At 49.7% G+C, this 17,517-nt stretch overlaps 1 protein-coding gene across 3 annotated transcripts in view; it reads right to left on the bottom strand.

Moving 5' to 3' along the window:
* Positions 1–17,517, bottom strand: part of LOC140405402 (integrin alpha-7-like) — a 364,198-nt gene that overhangs the window by 43,414 nt on the left and 303,267 nt on the right. For all 3 annotated transcript variants that reach the window (XM_072493761.1, XM_072493762.1, XM_072493763.1), the window contains exons 17-20: positions 15,773–15,852; positions 13,672–13,749; positions 12,835–12,937; positions 1,979–2,149 (exon numbers count right to left, since the gene is read on the bottom strand). In XM_072493761.1, coding sequence (XP_072349862.1) covers positions 1,979–2,149; positions 12,835–12,937; positions 13,672–13,749; positions 15,773–15,852 — 432 coding nt within the window. The remainder of the gene's footprint in view (positions 1–1,978; positions 2,150–12,834; positions 12,938–13,671; positions 13,750–15,772; positions 15,853–17,517) is intronic.

Raw genomic sequence — 17,517 nt, 5'->3', positions numbered from 1 at the left:
TCTGGTACGGCCGCATTTGGAGTATTGCGTACAGTTCTGGTCACCGCATTATAGGAAGGACGTGGAGGCTTTGGAGCGGGTGCAGAGGAGATTTACCAGGATGTTGCCTGGTATGGAGGGAAAATCTTATGAGAAAAGGCTGAAAGTGAGAAAGACTCACTTTCCATCAGTCTTAGTGATGGCGCACGGAGGTCGGAAGCTCGTGTTGGGACATTAATGTTGTGAACACACTGGCTAAATCTCAAAACTGTTACCGCGCAGAGGTTGCTGGGGACGGAGTTTGGGCCGGGGGCCGAAAACAATGGCCGGGATTCTCCCGTATCCGGTGGGCAGGCCGCCAGGTAGGTGCGGAATCCTCTGCACCTTCGGGGGCTAGGCCGGCGCTGGAGTGATTGGCGCCGCGCCAACCTGTGCCGAAGGGCCTCCACCAGCCGGCACGAATTGGCGCCAGCGTGTACCCAGACCGCCGGTGTGTTTCCTGCCCATGCGCAGGGGGTTTCTTCTCCGCGCCGGCCATGGCGGAGATTTACAGAGGCCGGCGCGGAGGGAAAGAGTGCCCCCAGGGCACAGGCCTGCCCGCAGATCGGTGGGCCCGATCGCAGGCCAGGCCACCGTTGGGGCCTCCCCAGTGCCAGATCCCCCCCACCCCCCCACTCCCCCGAGGACTCCGCAGGCCGCCTGCAGAGCCAGGTCCCGCCTGTAAGAACCTTGTGTGATTTACATCGGCGGGACTGGCCGAAAACGGGCGGCCGCTCGGCCATCGGGGCCCGGGGAATCGCCGGGGGGGGGGGGGGCCGCTGCCAACGGCCCCCGACCGGCGCGCCGCGATTCCCGCCCCGCCAAAAAAACGGCGCCGGAGAACTCGGCAGCCGGCGTCGGGGCGGGATTCACGCCGCCCCCCAGCGATTGTCCGACCCAGCGGGGGGTCGGAGAATCCCGTCCATTGTCTTCCCAATAATTAATTGGAGGAAATTTCTCTGGGATAGGTCTGGGGCGCGATTTAACGGGAAATAAACAGGGTCCCATTTTGGGCGTGTTTAGCGGGGTGATTCTCAGCACCTGCAGCGCCAGGAACGACCCCGCTATCAAACCGGACACGGGCTGTTTTCTGGCCTCAGTGAGGAACACCCAACGAGGCTGCACGTACCTTCATTTCCAGCATTGACTCAGCTCGCCAGTACAGGAAGGGATTGATCTCTCAAACCCCCCCCATTATAGCTTCGGGATCCCCCAACGCCCAAACCTACTTGTTAGGGGGTCCTCGAGCCCCCCCTTTTCCCATCTCATAAGGCCATGCACTCACAGGTCTGATCCCTGGCACGGGCAACCTGTCACCTGGGCACATTGGCACTACCCGCCTGGCAACCTGGCAGTAGCACCCAGGCACCCTTGCAGTGCCAGGGTGGTACTGCCAAGGTAGCACTGCCAGGATGCCCATGTGGCAGTGCCAAGGTGTCAGGCTGACAGTGCCAAAGTGCCCAGGTGACAGCGGAAGTGCTAGAGTACCACCCACTCCAGAGCCCAACCACCTGGCGGCCTCTGATGGCCTTAGAAACCCCCCCAGGTGCCATTATGCCCAGCCCACATTTGTGTGGAAACCAGTGTTAAACCGCGCCACAGCAGTCGATTCCGGGCCTTGGGAGACTCCGCGTGGACATATTTAAGTGAAGCTAACTGCTCACTTAAACATGCAAATCTGGATCACACCCAGTGAGGGCGAGATCCAGGCCATGATGTCTCGTGAGATCTTGTTAGATCATGCGAGGCATCCCGAGCGTCGCAAAGCTAGCGAGAGGCCCGGCCTTGTCGCGTCGCGAGTCGGGTACGACAAGGCCGTACGAATGTGCCCCCAGAGTTGGCACAATCATGTGAATAATGACAGGGAGCAAGCAACCCCTTTACATCTTTCCCCATTCTAGGTCTGTTCCCGAGGCCCTGAGAGCCTCTTTAATAAAAGGCAAGGTCGAGAGCTGCTTACCAGATTGAGAGGGTTGACATCTTGTGCACGATGACACCGCTTAATCATGTTGTCTTCAAATTGTAATCTCATTGGGTACAACAGCCATTTGCCATTGCTGATCTCAAAAGGCCATCGAATGTTCAGGAAAGCTGAACTCAAGGTTTTCAGGACATTGCCTGTGTTTTCCACCTGATGGACAGAGAAGATGGACTATTAAACTCCGGCTGTGTTCAATAGAACATAGAACATAGAACATTACAGCGCAGTACAGGCCCTTCGGCCCTCGATGTTGCGCCGACCTGTGAAACCACTCTAAAGCCCATCTACACTATTCCCTTATCGTCCATATGTCTATCCAAAGGCCATTTGAATGCCCTTAGTGTTGGCGAGTCCACTACTCTCCGGGGACAAAAGGGAAACATTTAGATACACAATGTTAAGGCAGACACCCCGGCGCCAGAAGAGACTAAAACAAAGCAGACCAACGGTCACCAGGACACGCCCAGCAACCAGGGAACCACCCCTCTATTGGAGGAAGATCGATATGAATGATTGGGAAAGGCCCAATTAATTGAGGCCAAGTTCAAGGCCCGCCCAAAAGCGCGCAAAGCCCTTTTGAGTACATAAGCACTCACCAAAGAGAGAATCTTTCTTCTTTGGCCTTGGCTCTCAGCGAAGAGAGAGACGAGCCTAGCAGCTACACCAGACCAAGTAAGTTCCAAGTCAACGCACGCTACGAGATAGATGTTCCTAGTTGCTATCCTGTAAACAGCTCAACCCAGCAGCCTCAGAACCGAGCAACGGCCACTGTTCCTCTGACTGAGTGGGCACCCGAAGCTAAGTATAGGCTTTAGTAATAGTGATAGTTTAGTTTGCAGAGTTTATGCATGAGTATATTTGACTGTGTGTAAATAATTGAGCATTTCTTTTGAACTTACTAACTGATGTATCGAGTCTTTGATCAGTATTCGGTTCTGAACCTTGTAGCGGTGTCGAAAGATACCTGGCGACTCTTGAGCAAACGTAATTAAACAGAGCCAAATTAAGAGACAACACGAAAGAGAGCTACAGAACCTACCTCTGACATCTGTCCTCTATCTATCTCCCCTCAATTTAAAGCTATGTTCCCTCGTGCTAGACATCACCATCTGTGGAAAAAGGCTCTCACTGTCCACCCTATCCAATCTTCTGATCATTCGTGTGCCTCAATTAAGTCACCTCTTAACCTTCTTCTCGCTAACGAAAACAGACTCAAGTCCCTCAGCCTTCCCTCATAAGATCTTCCTTCCATACCAGGCAACATTCTGGCAAATCTCCTCTGCACCCTTTCCAATGCTTCCACATCCTTCCTATAATGCGGCGACCAGAATTGCACGCAATACTCCAAATGCGGCCGCACCAGAGTTTTGTACAGCTGCAACATGACCTCATGGCTCCGAAACTCAATCCCTCTACCAATAAAAGCTAACACACTGTACGCCTTCTGAACAACCCTTTCGACCTGGGTGGCAACTTTCAGGGATCTATGTACATGGACACCGAGATCTCTCTGCTCATCCACACTACCAAGAATCTTACCATTAGCCCAGTACTCTGTCTTCCTGTTATTCCTTCCAAAATGAATCACCTCACACTTTTCTGCATTAAATTCCATTTGCCACCTCTCAGCCCAGCTCTGCAGCTTATCTATGTTCCTCTGTAACTTGTAACATCCTTCCACACTGTCCACAATTCCACCGACTTTAGTGTCATCTGCAAATTTACTCACCCATCCTTCTACGCCCTCCTCCAGGTCATTTATAAAAATGACAAACAGCGGTGGCCCCAAAACAGATCCTTGTGGTCCACCACTAGTAACTGGACTCCAGGCTGAACATTTCCCATCAACCACCACCCTTTGTCTTCTTCCAACTAGCCAATTACTGATCCAAACTGCTAAATCACCCTGAATCCCATGCCTCCGTATTTTCTGCAATAGCCTACCATGGGGAACCTTATCAAACGCTTTACTGAAATCCAAAAACACCACATCAACTGCTTTACCCTCATCCACCTGCTTGGTCACCTTCTCAAAGAACTCAATAAGGTTTGTGAGGCATGACCTACCCTTCACAAAACCATGTTGACTATCTCTAATCAAATTATTCCTTTCCAGATGATTATACATCCTATCTCTTATAAACCTTTCCAAGACTTTGCCCACAACAGAAGTAAGGCTCACTGGTCTATAGTTACCAGGGTGGTCTCTACTCCCCTTCTTGAACAAGGGGACAACATTTGCGATCCTCCAGTCTTCTGGACAAAGATGACTTAAAGATCGAAGCCAAAGGCTCAGCAGTCTCCTCCCTAGCTTCCCAGAGAATCCTAGGATAAATCCCATCCGGCCCAGGGGACTTATCTATTTTCACACTTTCCAGAATTGCTAACAGGTCCTCCTCATGAACCTCAAGCACTTCTAGTCTAGTAGCCTGTATCTCAGTATTCTCCTCGACAACATTGTCTTTTTCCTGTGTGAATACTGACGAAAAATATTCATTTAGCAGCTCTCCTATCTCTTCGGACTCCACGCACAACTTACCACTACTGTCCTTGACTGGCCCTACTCTTACCCTAGTCATTCTTATATTCCTGACATATCTATAGAAAGCTTTAGGGTTATCAACAAAGAACAAAGAACAAAGAAATGTACAGCACAGGAACAGGCCCTTCGGCCCTCCAAGCCCGTGCCGACCATACTGCCCGACTAAACTACAATCTTCTACACTTCCTGGGTCCGTATCCTTCTATTCCCATCCTATTCATATATTTGTCAAGATGCCCCTTAAATGTCCCTATCGTCCCTGCCTCCACTACCTCCTCCGGTAGTGAGTTCCAGGCACCCACTACCCTCTGCGTAAAAAACTTGCCTCGTACATCTACTCTAAACTTTGCCCCTCTCACCTTAAACCTATGCCCCCTAGTAATTGACCCCTCTACCCTGGGGAAAAGCCTCTGACTATCCACTCTGTCTATGCCCCTCATAATTTTGTATACCTCTATCAGGTCGCCCCTCAACCTCCTTCGTTCCAGTGAGAACAAACCGAGTTTATTCAATCGCTCCTCATAGCTTATGCCCTCCATACCAGGCAACATTCTGGTAAATCTCTTCTGCACCCTCTCTAAAGCCTCCACATCCTTCTGGTAGTGTGGCGACCAGAATTGAACACTATACTCCAAGTGTGGCCTAACTAAGGTTCTATACAGCTGCAACATGACTTGCCAATTCTTATACTCAATGCCCCGGCCAATGAAGGCAAGCATGCCGTATGCCTTCTTGACTACCTTCTCCACCTGTGTAGCCCCTTTCAGTGATCTGTGGACCTGTACTCCTAGATCTCTTTGACTTTCAATACTCTTGAGGGTTCTACCATTCACTGTATATTCCCTACCTGCATTAGCCCTTCCAAAATGCATTACCTCACATTTGTCCAGGTTAAACTCCATCTGCCATCTCTCCGCCCAAGTCTCCAGACAATCTAAATCCTGCTGTATCCTCAGACAGTCCTCATCGCTATCCGCAATTCCACCAACCTTTGTGTCGTCTGCAAACTTACTAATCAGACCAGTTACATTTTCCTCCAAATCATTTATATATACTACAAAGAGCAAAGGTCCCAGCACTGATCCCTGTGGAACACCACTGGTCACAGCCCTCCAATTAGAAAAGCATCCCTCCATTGCTACCCTCTGCCTTCTATGGCCTAGCCAGTTCTGTATCCACCTTGCCAGTTCACCCCTGATCCCGTGTGACTTCACCTTTTGTACTAGTCTACCATGAGGGACCTTGTCAAAGGCCTTACTGAAGTCCATATAGACAACATCTACTGCCCTACCTGCATCAATCATCTTAGTGACCTCCTCGAAAAACTCTATCAAGTTAGTGAGACACGACCTCCCCTTCACAAAACCGTGCTGCCTCTCACTAATACGTCCATTTGCTTCCAAATGGGAGTAGATCCTGTCTCGAAGAATTCTCTCCAGTAATTTCCCTACCACTGAAGTAAGGCTCACCGGCCTGTAGTTCCCGGGATTATCCCTGCCACCCTTCTTAAACAGAGGAACAACATTGGCTATTCTCCAGTCCTCCGGGACATCCCCTGAAGACAGCGAGGATCCAAAGATTTCTGTCAAGGCCTCAGCAATTTCCTCTCCAGCCTCCTTCAGTATTCTGGGGTAGATCCCATCCGGCCCTGGGGACTTATCTACCTTAATATTTTTTAAGACACCCAACACCTCGTCTTTTTGGATCACAATGTGACCCAGGCTATCTACACCCCCTTCTCCAGACTCAACATCTACCAATTCCTTCTCTTTGGTGAATACTGATGCAAAGTATTCATTTAGTACCTCGCCCATTTCCTCTGGCTCCACACATAGATTCCCTTGCCTATCCTTCAGTGGGCCAACCCTTTCCCTGGCTACCCTCTTGCTTTTTATGTAAGTGTAAAAAGCCTTGGGATTTTCCTTAACCCTATTTGCCAATGACTTTTCATGACCCCTTCTAGCCCTCCTGACTCCCTGCTTAAGTTCCTTCCTACTTTCCTTATATGCCACACAGGCTTCGTCTGTTCCCAGCCTTTTAGCCCTGACAAATGCCTCCTTTTTCTTTTTGACGAGGCCTACAATATCATTCGTCATCCAAGGTTCCCGAAAATTGCCGTATTTGTCCTTGTCCCCTCCTGGCTCTTCTTAGCTCTCTCTTTACGTCCTTCCTAGCTAACTTGTAACTCTCGAGCGCCCTAACTGAACCTTCACGTCTCATCTTTACATAAGCCTCCTTCTTCCTCTTGACAAGTGTTTCAACTGCTTTAGTAAACCACGGTTCGCTCATTCGACCACTTCCTCCCTGCCTGACAGGTACATACTTATCAAGGACATGCAGTAGCTGTTCCTTGAACAAGCTCCACATTTCCATTGTGCCCATCCCCTGCAGTTTTCCTCTCCATCCGATGTATCCCAAGTCTTGTCTCATCGCATCATAATTGCCTTTCCCCCAGATATAACTCTTGCCCTGCGGTATATACCTATCCCTTTCCATCACTAAAGTAAACGTAATTGAATTGTGGTCACTATCACCAAAGTGCTCACCTACCTCCAAATCTAACACCTGTCCTGGTTCATTACCCAGTACCAAATCCAATATGGCCTCGCCTCTCGTTGGCCTATCTACATACTGTGTCAGGAAACCGTCCTGCACACATTGGACAAAAACGGACCCATCTAAAGTACTCGAACTATCGCGTTTCCAGTCAATATTTGGAAAGTTAAAGTCCCCCATAACAACTACCCTGTTGCTTTCGCTCCTATCCAGAATCATCTTTGCAATCCTTTCCTCTACATCTCTGGAACTTTTCGGAGGCTTATAGAAAACCCCTAACAGGGTGACCTCTCCTTTCCTGTTTCTAACCTCAGCCCATACTACCTCAGTAAACGAGTCCTCATCATAAGTCCTTTCTGCCACCGTAATACTGTCCTTGACTAACAATGCCACCCCTCCCCCTCTTTTACCACCTTCCCTGAGCTTACTGAAATATCTGAACCCCGGCACCTGCAACAACCATTCCTGTCCCTGCTCTATCCATGTCTCCGAAATGGCCACAACATCGAAGTCCCAGGTACCAACCCATGCCGCAAGTTCACCCACCTTATTCCGGATGCTCCTGGCATTGAAGAAGACACACTTTAAACCACCTTCCTGCCTGCCGGTACACTCCTGCAACTTTGAAACCTTACTCATGACCTCACTACTCTCAACCTCCTGTATACTGGAGCTACAATTCAGGTTCCCAATCCCCTGCTGAACTAGTTTAAACCCTCCCGAAGAGCATTAGTAAATTTCCCCCCCAGGATATTGGTACCCCTCTGGTCCAGGTGTAGACCATCCTGTCTGTAGAGGTCCCACCGCCCCAGAATGAGCCCCAATTATCCAGAAATCTGAAACCCTCCCTCCTGCACCATTCCTGTAGCCACGTGTTCAACTCCTCTCTCTCTCTATTCCTCGTCTCGCTATCACGTGGCATGGGTAACAACCCAGAGATAATAACTCTGTTTGTCCTCGATCTAAGTTTCCACCCTAGCTCCCTGAATTCCTGCCTTACATCCCTATCCCTTTTCCTACCTATGTCGTTGGTACCTATGTGGACCACGACTTGGGGCTGCTCCCCCTCCCCCTTAAGGATCCCGAAAACACGATCCGAGACATCACGGACCCTGGCACCTGGGAGGCAACACACCAACCGTGAGTCTCTCTCGTTCCCACAGAATCTCCTGTCTATCCCCCTAACTATGGAGTCTCCAATGACTAATGCTCTACTCCTCTCCCCCCTTCCCTTCTGAGCAACACGGACAGACTCTGTGCCAGAGACCTGCACCCCATGGCTTACCCCTGGTAAGTCCCCCCCCCCCCCCCCCCCCCCAACAGTATCCAAAGCGGTATACTTGTTACTAAGGGGAACGCCCACAGGGGATCCCTGTACTGACTGCTTCCTCCCAGCCCCTCTCACCGTCACCCATCTATCTTTATTCTTCGGAGTAACTACATCCCTGAAGATTCTATCTATGACCAACTCTGCCTCCCGAATGATCCAAAGTTCATCCAGCTGGATCCAGCTCCCGTTCCCTAGCACGGTTTCTGAGGAGCTGGAGATGGGTGCACTTCCCACATGATCTCCTCCCCACGATTTAACACAGTGATGGGTAACCTCGGCCAGTGAGTAGGCCGCACGAGTGACCCTCCTTGGGCCGCAAGATTGAACTCAGGATTGTTCACTAACCGTGACCCCTTGAATAAGTATTCTTGATAAGTATGTACCGGTCAGGCAGGGAGGAAGGCGTCAAGCGAGGGAACCGTGGTTTACCAAGGAAGTGGAATCTCTTGTTAAGAGGAAGAAGGAGGCCTATGTGAAGATGAAGTGTGAAGTTTCAGTTGGGGTGATGGATAGTTACAAGGTAGCGAGTAAGGATCTAAAGAGAGAGCTAAGACGAGCAAGGAGGGGACATGAGAAGTATTTGGCAGGAAGGATCAAGGAAAACCCAAAAGCTTTCTATAGGTATGTCAGGAATAAGCGAATGACTAGGGAAAGAGTAGGACCAGTCAAGGACAGGGATGGGAAATTGTGTGTGGAGTCTGAAGAGATCGGCGAGATACTAAATGAATATTTTTCTTCAGTATTCACTCAGGAAAAAGATAATGTTGTGGAGGAGAATGCTGAGCCCCAGGCTAATAGAATAGATGGCATTGAGGTACGTAGGGAAGAGGTGTTGGCAATTCTGGACAGGCTGAAAATAGATAAGTCCCCGGGACCTGATGGGATTTATCCTAGGATTCTCTGGGAGGCCAGGGAAGAGATTGCTGGACCTTTGGCTTTGATTTTTATGTCATCATTGGCTACAGGAATAGTGCCAGAGGACTGGAGGATAGCAAATGTGGTCCCTTTGTTCAAAAAGGGGAGCAGAGACAACCCCGGCAACTATAGACCGGTGAGCCTCACGTCTGTAGTGGGTAAAGTCTTGGAGGGGATTATAAGAGACAAGATTTATAATCATCTAGATAGGAATAATATGATCAGGGATAGTCAGCATGGCTTTGTGAAGGGTAGGTCATGCCTCACAAACCTTATTGAGTTCTTTGAGAAGGTGACTGAACAGGTAGATGAGGGTAGAGCAGTTGATGTGGTGTATATGGATTTCAGCAAAGCGTTTGATAAGGTTCCCCACGGTAGGCTATTGCAGAAAATACGGAGGCTGGGGATTGAGGGTGATTTAGAGATGTGGATCAGAAATTGGCTAGCTGAAAGAAGACAGAGGGTGGTGGTTGATGGGAAATGTTCAGAATGGAGTTCAGTCACAAGTGGAGTACCACAAGGATCTGTTCTGGGGCCGTTGCTGTTTGTCATTTTTATCAATGACCTAGAGGAAGGCGCAGAAGGGCGGGTGAGTAAATTTGCAGACGATACTAAAGTCGGTGGTGTTGTCGATAGTGTGGAAGGATGTAGCAGGTTACAGAGGGATATAGATAAGCTGCAGAGCTGGGCTGAGAGGTGGCAAATGGAGTTTAATGTAGAGAAGTGTGAGGTGATTCACTTTGGAAGGAATAACAGGAATGCGGAATATTTGGCTAATGGTAAAGTTCTTGAAAGTGTGGATGAGCAGAGGGATCTAGGTGTCCATGTATATAGATCCCTGAAAGTTGCCACCCAGGTTGATAGGGTTGTGAAGAAGGCCTATGGAGTGTTGGCCTTTATTGGTCGAGGGATTGAGTTCCGGAGTCAGGAGGTCATGTTGCAGCTGTACAGAACTCTGGTACGGCCGCATTTGGAGTATTGCGTACAGTTCTGGTCACCGCATTATAGGAAGGACGTGGAGGCTTTGGAGCGGTTGCAGAGGAGATTTACCAGGATGTTGCCTGGTATGGAGGGAAAATCTTATGAGGAAAGGCTGATGGACTTGAGGTTGTTTTCGTTGGAGAGAAGAAGGTTGAGAGGAGACTTAATACAGGCATACAAAATGATCAGGGGGTTGGATAGGGTGGACAGTGAAAGCCTTCTCCCGCGGATGGAAATGGCTGGCACGAGGGGACATAACTTTAAACTGAGGGGTAATAGATATAGGACAGAGGTCAGAGGTAGGTTCTTTACGCAAAGAGTGGTGAGGCTGTGGAATGCCCTACCTGCAACAGTAGTGAACTCGCCAACATTGAGGGCATTTAAAAGTTTATTGGATAAACATATGGATGATAATGTCATAGTGTAGGTTAGATGGCTTTTGTTTCGGTGCAACATCGTGGGCCGAAGGGCCTGTACTGCGCTGTATTTATTGTTCTATGTTCTATGAATAAGATTAAATACATTTAATACACGGCGGATATTTCATAACGAGTTACAGAAAATGCTTCATCATTTCTATGTTAATGGAACTCTCATCAACTTCAAATGGTGAAAACAATAGAAATATTTCCACTTTGGACACAGAGTCTCACGCCTCTCACACTCAATGTTGTGAGCAATCAGCACACACCTCACTTCACTTGTCCTCGCTTTACGTGTGAATCACTTCAGTCACACCGGGAGGAAAAAAACTACACGGACGGAAATCAGCGGAATGTGGCGACCCTGCGCGTGGGCAACGGTCAAGAAAATGTCTCGTGGGCCCCACTCGGAACCCAGATCGGCAGCATGTGGCCCCCGGGGTCAGAGGTTGACCACCGCTGATTTAACACAACTGACGACATGCCGAGGAAAGGCCACACAGCTTTTAATCCTCTTTGTAGGCCTCCCTTCAAAAAGAAAAATCAGGGGTTGTCGGGTTACGGGGACGGGGTTGAAGTGAGGGGTTAAGTGGGTCGGTGCAGACTCGATGGGCCGAATGGCCTCCTTCTGCACTGTATGTTCTATGTTCCAGCAACATCGCCTTATCTTGGCTTCTCACTCACACTTGGCGGTCAGTGAGTGAACAATGTTTGGTTTGAAAGGCACTAAAGGAGGGGGCAGGGGTCGTTACCGTGTCGTCGAGGCAGAAATGATCAGCAGAACCAATAAACCTGACAACGCTCAAAGCCCCTTCTACGAATCATTGTGAATCCAATGGCAGTATGTCATGCACAAAAGGGTAAATTCACCAATTACACTGTCCCCGGGGAAAGGGGCGGTGGGGGGGGGGGGGGGGGGGGGGTGGCAGCCTCATTTAAAGGTCTGTCGATTGGCAATCGGGTTACAAACACTGCAGCGAGGCCTCAGCAAAACCCGTCAAGTGCAACTTCTAGCTGGGAGTGCCGGATCAGCTTATCCCATTCCAATTTGTTGAATTCCCATGACAGCGACAGCGAACCACTTTCTTTTTCTTGAATCCTGAAGGGCCTATTTCAGAACCTGCACGGGGGGTGGGAGTGATTGTCTTCCCCGTGTCCCTTGTGGAGTACCAGCTCCCTCGTTAGGGAGCGGGGAAATTGTTGTACCTAAGGTCGGGCAGTTCAGCAACGACCCGTTACGTCCCGGTTGGGAACTACCAGGAGCTGTGTACTATAGCCTCTCCGTAACCTCATAAAAGCCCAAACATTTCCGATTGACTTCTTTCAGAAAGAATCCTGGCACTGTTTCCAGTTCTAGGCGCCACATTTGATGAAGAATGTGAAGACATTGGAGAGAGTACAGAGGAGATTCACAAGAATCATTCCAGGGATAACAAACTGTCAGCGGGATTCTCCGTCAGCAGGATCTTCCGACCCGCCGGCAGCGCACCCACGCCCACGGCGTTCCCTACGGCGTGAGGTGGCACAACGGGAATCCCCATTGGCCGGCTGCAAGGACGGAGAATCCCGCATTACTGACGGACCGGAGAATCCAACCTTGTAGCTATGGGGCTAAATTGGAGAGGTTGGGACTGTTTTCCTTGGGGAGAAGAAGGCTGAGAGGAGATTTGTTTGAGGTGTTCAAGATTCTGAGGGGAGTGGACAGGGTTAACAGTCAGAAATTGTTCCCTCTCAAGAGAGCATCCAGAACGAGGGGGTGCATATTCAAATGATGGGTAAAAGGAGGAGAAGTGATTGAGGAAAAACATTTTAATCCAGAGGGCAGTTGGAGTCTGTATGGAACTTCCCGAGGGTGGTTGAGGCAGGTTCGATCGAGGCATTCAAAAGGGAACTGGATTGCTAGCTGAAAAGAGAGAATGTGCAAGGTTACGGGGATGAGGCAGGGGAGTGGGAGATAGAAGTCTCTTTCAGGCTCGATAGGCCGAATGTTCGCCTTCTGCACTGTTCCAATGCGCCAACATCCCTTCTGATTCACCTCCTCGGAGGGCTGCACTATTTAATAAGCACTTATTGAATGGGTAATACTTGCCAATAGCTCGTAATGAACACTACTGCCCACATCCTCCTCTTCTTCCATCGCACTTTCTCCTACTATGTCACCTCCAAAAGTGACGTGGAGTGGTGTGACCTTTCTGTGAAAAGGTAGAATGAGCCAGCATTAAACAACATTCACTGACGACGCAACCACTCTGTGAATCTTGCAGGAGTGGCGGACAGAATCAGATATCGGGTGGAGGGGGAGGGGCGGGGGAGGAAGATCACAAAACACTGGAGGACTCGATTTGTTGGCACCTGGCACTGGCATTGTCAGATGGTTCTGAGCCTGGGGAAAGGGATGCACTCCAAGCTGCTGAGAACCACGTGGCTGGGGGAGTGGAGATTCCAGCTCGGTGTTTGAATTTGCAATAATCAGTGATCTCGCTCAGAGGCGCGCTTCGTTCCCCATTGGCTAACGCTGAACTTGCAGAGTGCAGTCCCCCACAAACAAAGGCAATGACCAAGTCATCAGTTATGTGGTAATTGGCTCCTGCATTTTCCTATATAACAGCTTCGTTGGCTGAGAAACACATTGCTGAGGCTCTGATAGGCGCTATATAAAAGCAGCTTCTCTCGTGTGCCGTTCGCTCGGAGTGGCAGCATTTTAAGAAGGTGCTGGGGGTTAGACTGCTCAAAGGTGTTTCGAGCCCATCAGTCAGACGGAGCTTTCATCCCCATCACGCTCGTGGCTAGACCCTGGGGGTCAGAGGTCAGGATCTTACCCGCTGCCCCTTGAACTCTGACACTCTGTCCTTGAACAGGTCACCATTTTGCAAGACGGGAAGCCGGGTTCTACCAGAAATGGGTCAAGTCAGGAGGGAACGCTTACCCAGCGAGGGAGAGTGGCAGGACAATCTTAACGTGGGCATTAGCTGTGACTGGGTCCAAGTTGGCTTGTTCACTGATGCTGTGTAAAAAGAAGCAAAAATTCAACATTTCACAGTTCTCATCACAATAATCTTGATAAATTGTCAACAACTAAAGCAAACAATTATCCATTTTTTTCAATATACTACAACTAAGCAAAAATTAAAAGTGCATTCGCATTCGAGCAAGCAGACGACACAGCAGGTGGTGCCCATGTACAAGTCGGCAACATGGAACACAGTGCAATGGCACCCTCTGCTGGCAGTAATCTGGCACTTCATCAATTATCATCAATGGTCGCATCGGAAAACGATAGTCAGGCTCTGCCTATCAGTAGACACAGTTCTTAACATGAGGTGCCAGAGGGTGGTGGGGTGGGCATTTTGCTTTCATTTCCCCACTCCGCTCAGTTCCTGATCTCAGCTGCCATGGAGAAAGGCTGAGCAGAAGCGAGAAGTCCGCGCCAAGACTCAGGAAGCCATCTTGTTTGCACGTCAATCTCACGCATCCCCACGCTGGCAGCTGCTGAGCGAAAGGCAGCATGTTAACCACTTCAGCCCTCATGGGGGAAGTAAATGCTCAAAATATACAGCAGGTCAGTCAGTCACCGTAGAGAATAAACGTTACCCAGGTTAATATTGTCCCAGCACCAGGCCACAGGTCAAGAAGGTGCACTCCCTGCTGCCTTTGGAAGGGGGGTGGAAACAAGTTCCTGTCAGCAGCATGCCAAAAATCAGTGATTTCAAATTTTAGAAATTCACTTGAAACATTAAGCTTAATTTTTGTCACCCTGGATGCTGCATATTTCCAGCATTTTTGATTTTTATTCTAGCCCGACAGCAGAAACACAGCAAGCAGTTAGGAAGGCAAACGGTACGTTGGCCTTCATTGCAAGAGGATTTTGAATACAGGAGCAAGGATGTCTTACTGCAGCTGTACAGGGCCTTGATGAGACCACATCTGGAGTACTGTGTGCAGTTTTTGCCTCCTTATCTAAGAAAGGATATTATTGCCACAGAGGGAGTGCAGTGAAGGTTCACCAGGCTGATTCCTGAGTTGGCAGGATTGTTGTACGAGGAGAGATTGGGTCGACTGGGCCTGTCTTCAGTGGAGTTTAGAAGAATGAGAGGGGATCTAATTGAAATGTATAAGATTCTGACAGGGCTGGACAGACGGGACACAGGGATATTGTTCCTCTGGCTGGGGTGGGGTCTAGAACAAGGGGGAACAGTCTCAGGATACGGGGTAGGCCATTTCGGGCGGGGATGGGGAGAAATGTCTTCACTCAGAGGGTGGTGAAGCTGTGGAATTTGCTACCACAGGAGGCTGTGGAGGACAAGTCACTCAATATATTTCGAAAAGAAATAGATAGATTTCTAAACTCTAAAGATGTCAAGGGGAGAGTGTAGGCGGACAGCATTGAGATAGAGGATCAGCCATAATCATATTGAATGGGAAGCAGGCTCGAAGGGCCGAATGGCCCACTCCTGGGGCGCAGTTTAACTAAATAAGAACAAAGTCCCAGAACGAGCGTGCTTAGCCACGTGTTTCCCAGCGCTCGCTGCACCGCGAAACACACCGCTATCAAACGTCACTCAGGTTAGGTCGCGGGCCTCAGCGGGGAACTCGCGGCGAAAGCCGCACAAAGCCCCATTTTCTGCACTGAGGAACTCCACTCGCCAGAAGCCTAGGCCAGTGAGGTGAGGGGGGAAACGGGACGGGGTGTGAGTTAGGACACAGGGCAGCAGAGTTTTGGATGACCCCAGGTTGACAGAGGGTGGGATTTGGGAGAGCAGAGTGTGTCGGATTGGCCGAATCTGGAGGTAATCAAAGCCGAGGTGAGAGTTTCAGCAGCGGATCAGCTGAAACAGGGGCGAAGATGGGTGCTATAACAGAGCTGGAAATAGATGGTGTAACTGATGGTGCAAATGTGAGGTTGAAGCTAACCTCAGAGCAAACACAGAGTGAAAGAGGACATTGTTACTTCACAATCTAAGGAAACACAAAAATCATATTCCTCGGAGGCGATTCTCTTCTACTTTACCGACCATAACACCACTCACGTTGTTAGCTGCAGTAGAATTGGCAGGGTTGTAGTTTCAATGGTAATCTTAGAAGTGCTCACCATCAAGAAAAATGTAACCTGCCAAACAGAGTATGTAAAGTCAGAACAATTGTCAATCCAGAACACGGACACCATTGCAGATCTTTAACCTGTGCACAGCAAGCAACGGGGAAATATGTCTGTCCCCAGCAAAGAGCACGGAGCTAAAGCTCGCTCTACACTGTCCCCATCAAACACTCCCAGGACAGGTACAGCACGGGGTTAGATACAGAGTAAAGCTCCCTCTACACTGTCCCCATCAAACACTCCCAGGACAGGTACAGCACGGGGTGAGATACAGAGTAATGCTCCCTCTACACTGTCCTCATCAAACACTCCCAGGACAGGTACAGCACGGGGTTAAATACAGAGTAAAGCTCCCCCTACACTGTCCCGATCAAACACTCCCAGGACAGGTACAGCACGGGGTGAGATACAGAGTAATGCTCCGTCTACACTGTCCCCATCAAACATTCCCAGGATAGGTACAGCACGGGGTTAGATAGAGAATAAAGCTCCCTCTACACTGTCCCCATCAAACACTCCCAGGATAGGTACAGCACGGGGTTAGATACAGAGTAAAGCTCCCCCTACACTGACCCGATCAAACACTCCCAGGACAGGTACAGCACGGGGTTAAATACAGAGTAAAGCTCCCTCTACACTGTCCCCATCAAACACTCCCAGGACAGGTACAGCACGGGGTGAGATACAGAGTAATGCTCCCTCTACACTGTCCCCATCAAACATTCCCAGGACAGGTACAGCACGGGGTTAGATACAGAGTAAAGCTCCCTCTACACTGTCCCCATCAAACACTCCCAGGATAGGTACAGCACGGGGTTAGATACAGAGTAAAGCTCCCCTACACTGTCCCGATCAAACACTCCCAGGACAGGTACAGCACGGGGTTAGATACAGAGTAAAGCTCCCTCTATACTGTCCCCATCAAACACTCCCAGGACAGGTACAGCACGGGGTTAGATACAGAGTAAAGCTCCCACTACACTGTCCCCATCAAACACTCGCAGGACAGGTACAGCACAGGGTTAGATACAGAGTAAAGCTCCCTCTACACTGGCCCATCAAACACTCCCAGGATAGGTACAGCACGGGGTTAGATTCAGAGTAAAGCTCCCTCTACACTGTCCCCATCAAACACTCCCAGGACAGGTACAGCATGGGGTTAGATACAGAGTAAAGCTCCCTCTACCCTGTCCCCATCAAACACTGCCAGGACAGGTACAGCACGGGGTTAGATAGAAAGTAAAGCTCCCTCTGCACTGTCCCCATCAAACACTGCCAGGACAGTTACAGCACGGGGTTAGATACAGAGTAAAGCTCCCTCTACACTGTCCCCATCAAACACTCCCAGGGTAGGTACAGCATGGGGTTAGATACAGAGTAAAGTTCCCTCTACACTGTCCCCATCAAACACTCCCAGGACAGGTACAGCACGGGGTTAGATACAGAGTAAAGCTCCCTCTACACTGTCCCCATCAATCACTCCCAGGACAGGTACAGCACGGGGTTAGATACAGAGTAAAGCTCCCTCTACACTGTCCCCATCAAACAGTCCCAGGACACCTACAGCACGGGGTTAGATACAGAGTAAAGATCCCTCTACCCTGTCCCCATCAAACACTCCCAGGACAGGTACAGCACGGCGTTAGATACAGAGTAAAGCTCCCTCTACACTGTCCC

This window comes from Scyliorhinus torazame, chromosome X (genome assembly GCF_047496885.1).
Source record: "Scyliorhinus torazame isolate Kashiwa2021f chromosome X, sScyTor2.1, whole genome shotgun sequence".
NCBI lineage: Eukaryota > Metazoa > Chordata > Chondrichthyes > Carcharhiniformes > Scyliorhinidae > Scyliorhinus > Scyliorhinus torazame.
Note: the sequence above shows the minus strand (reverse complement) of the source record. Positions and strands in the feature narration are given on the sequence as shown.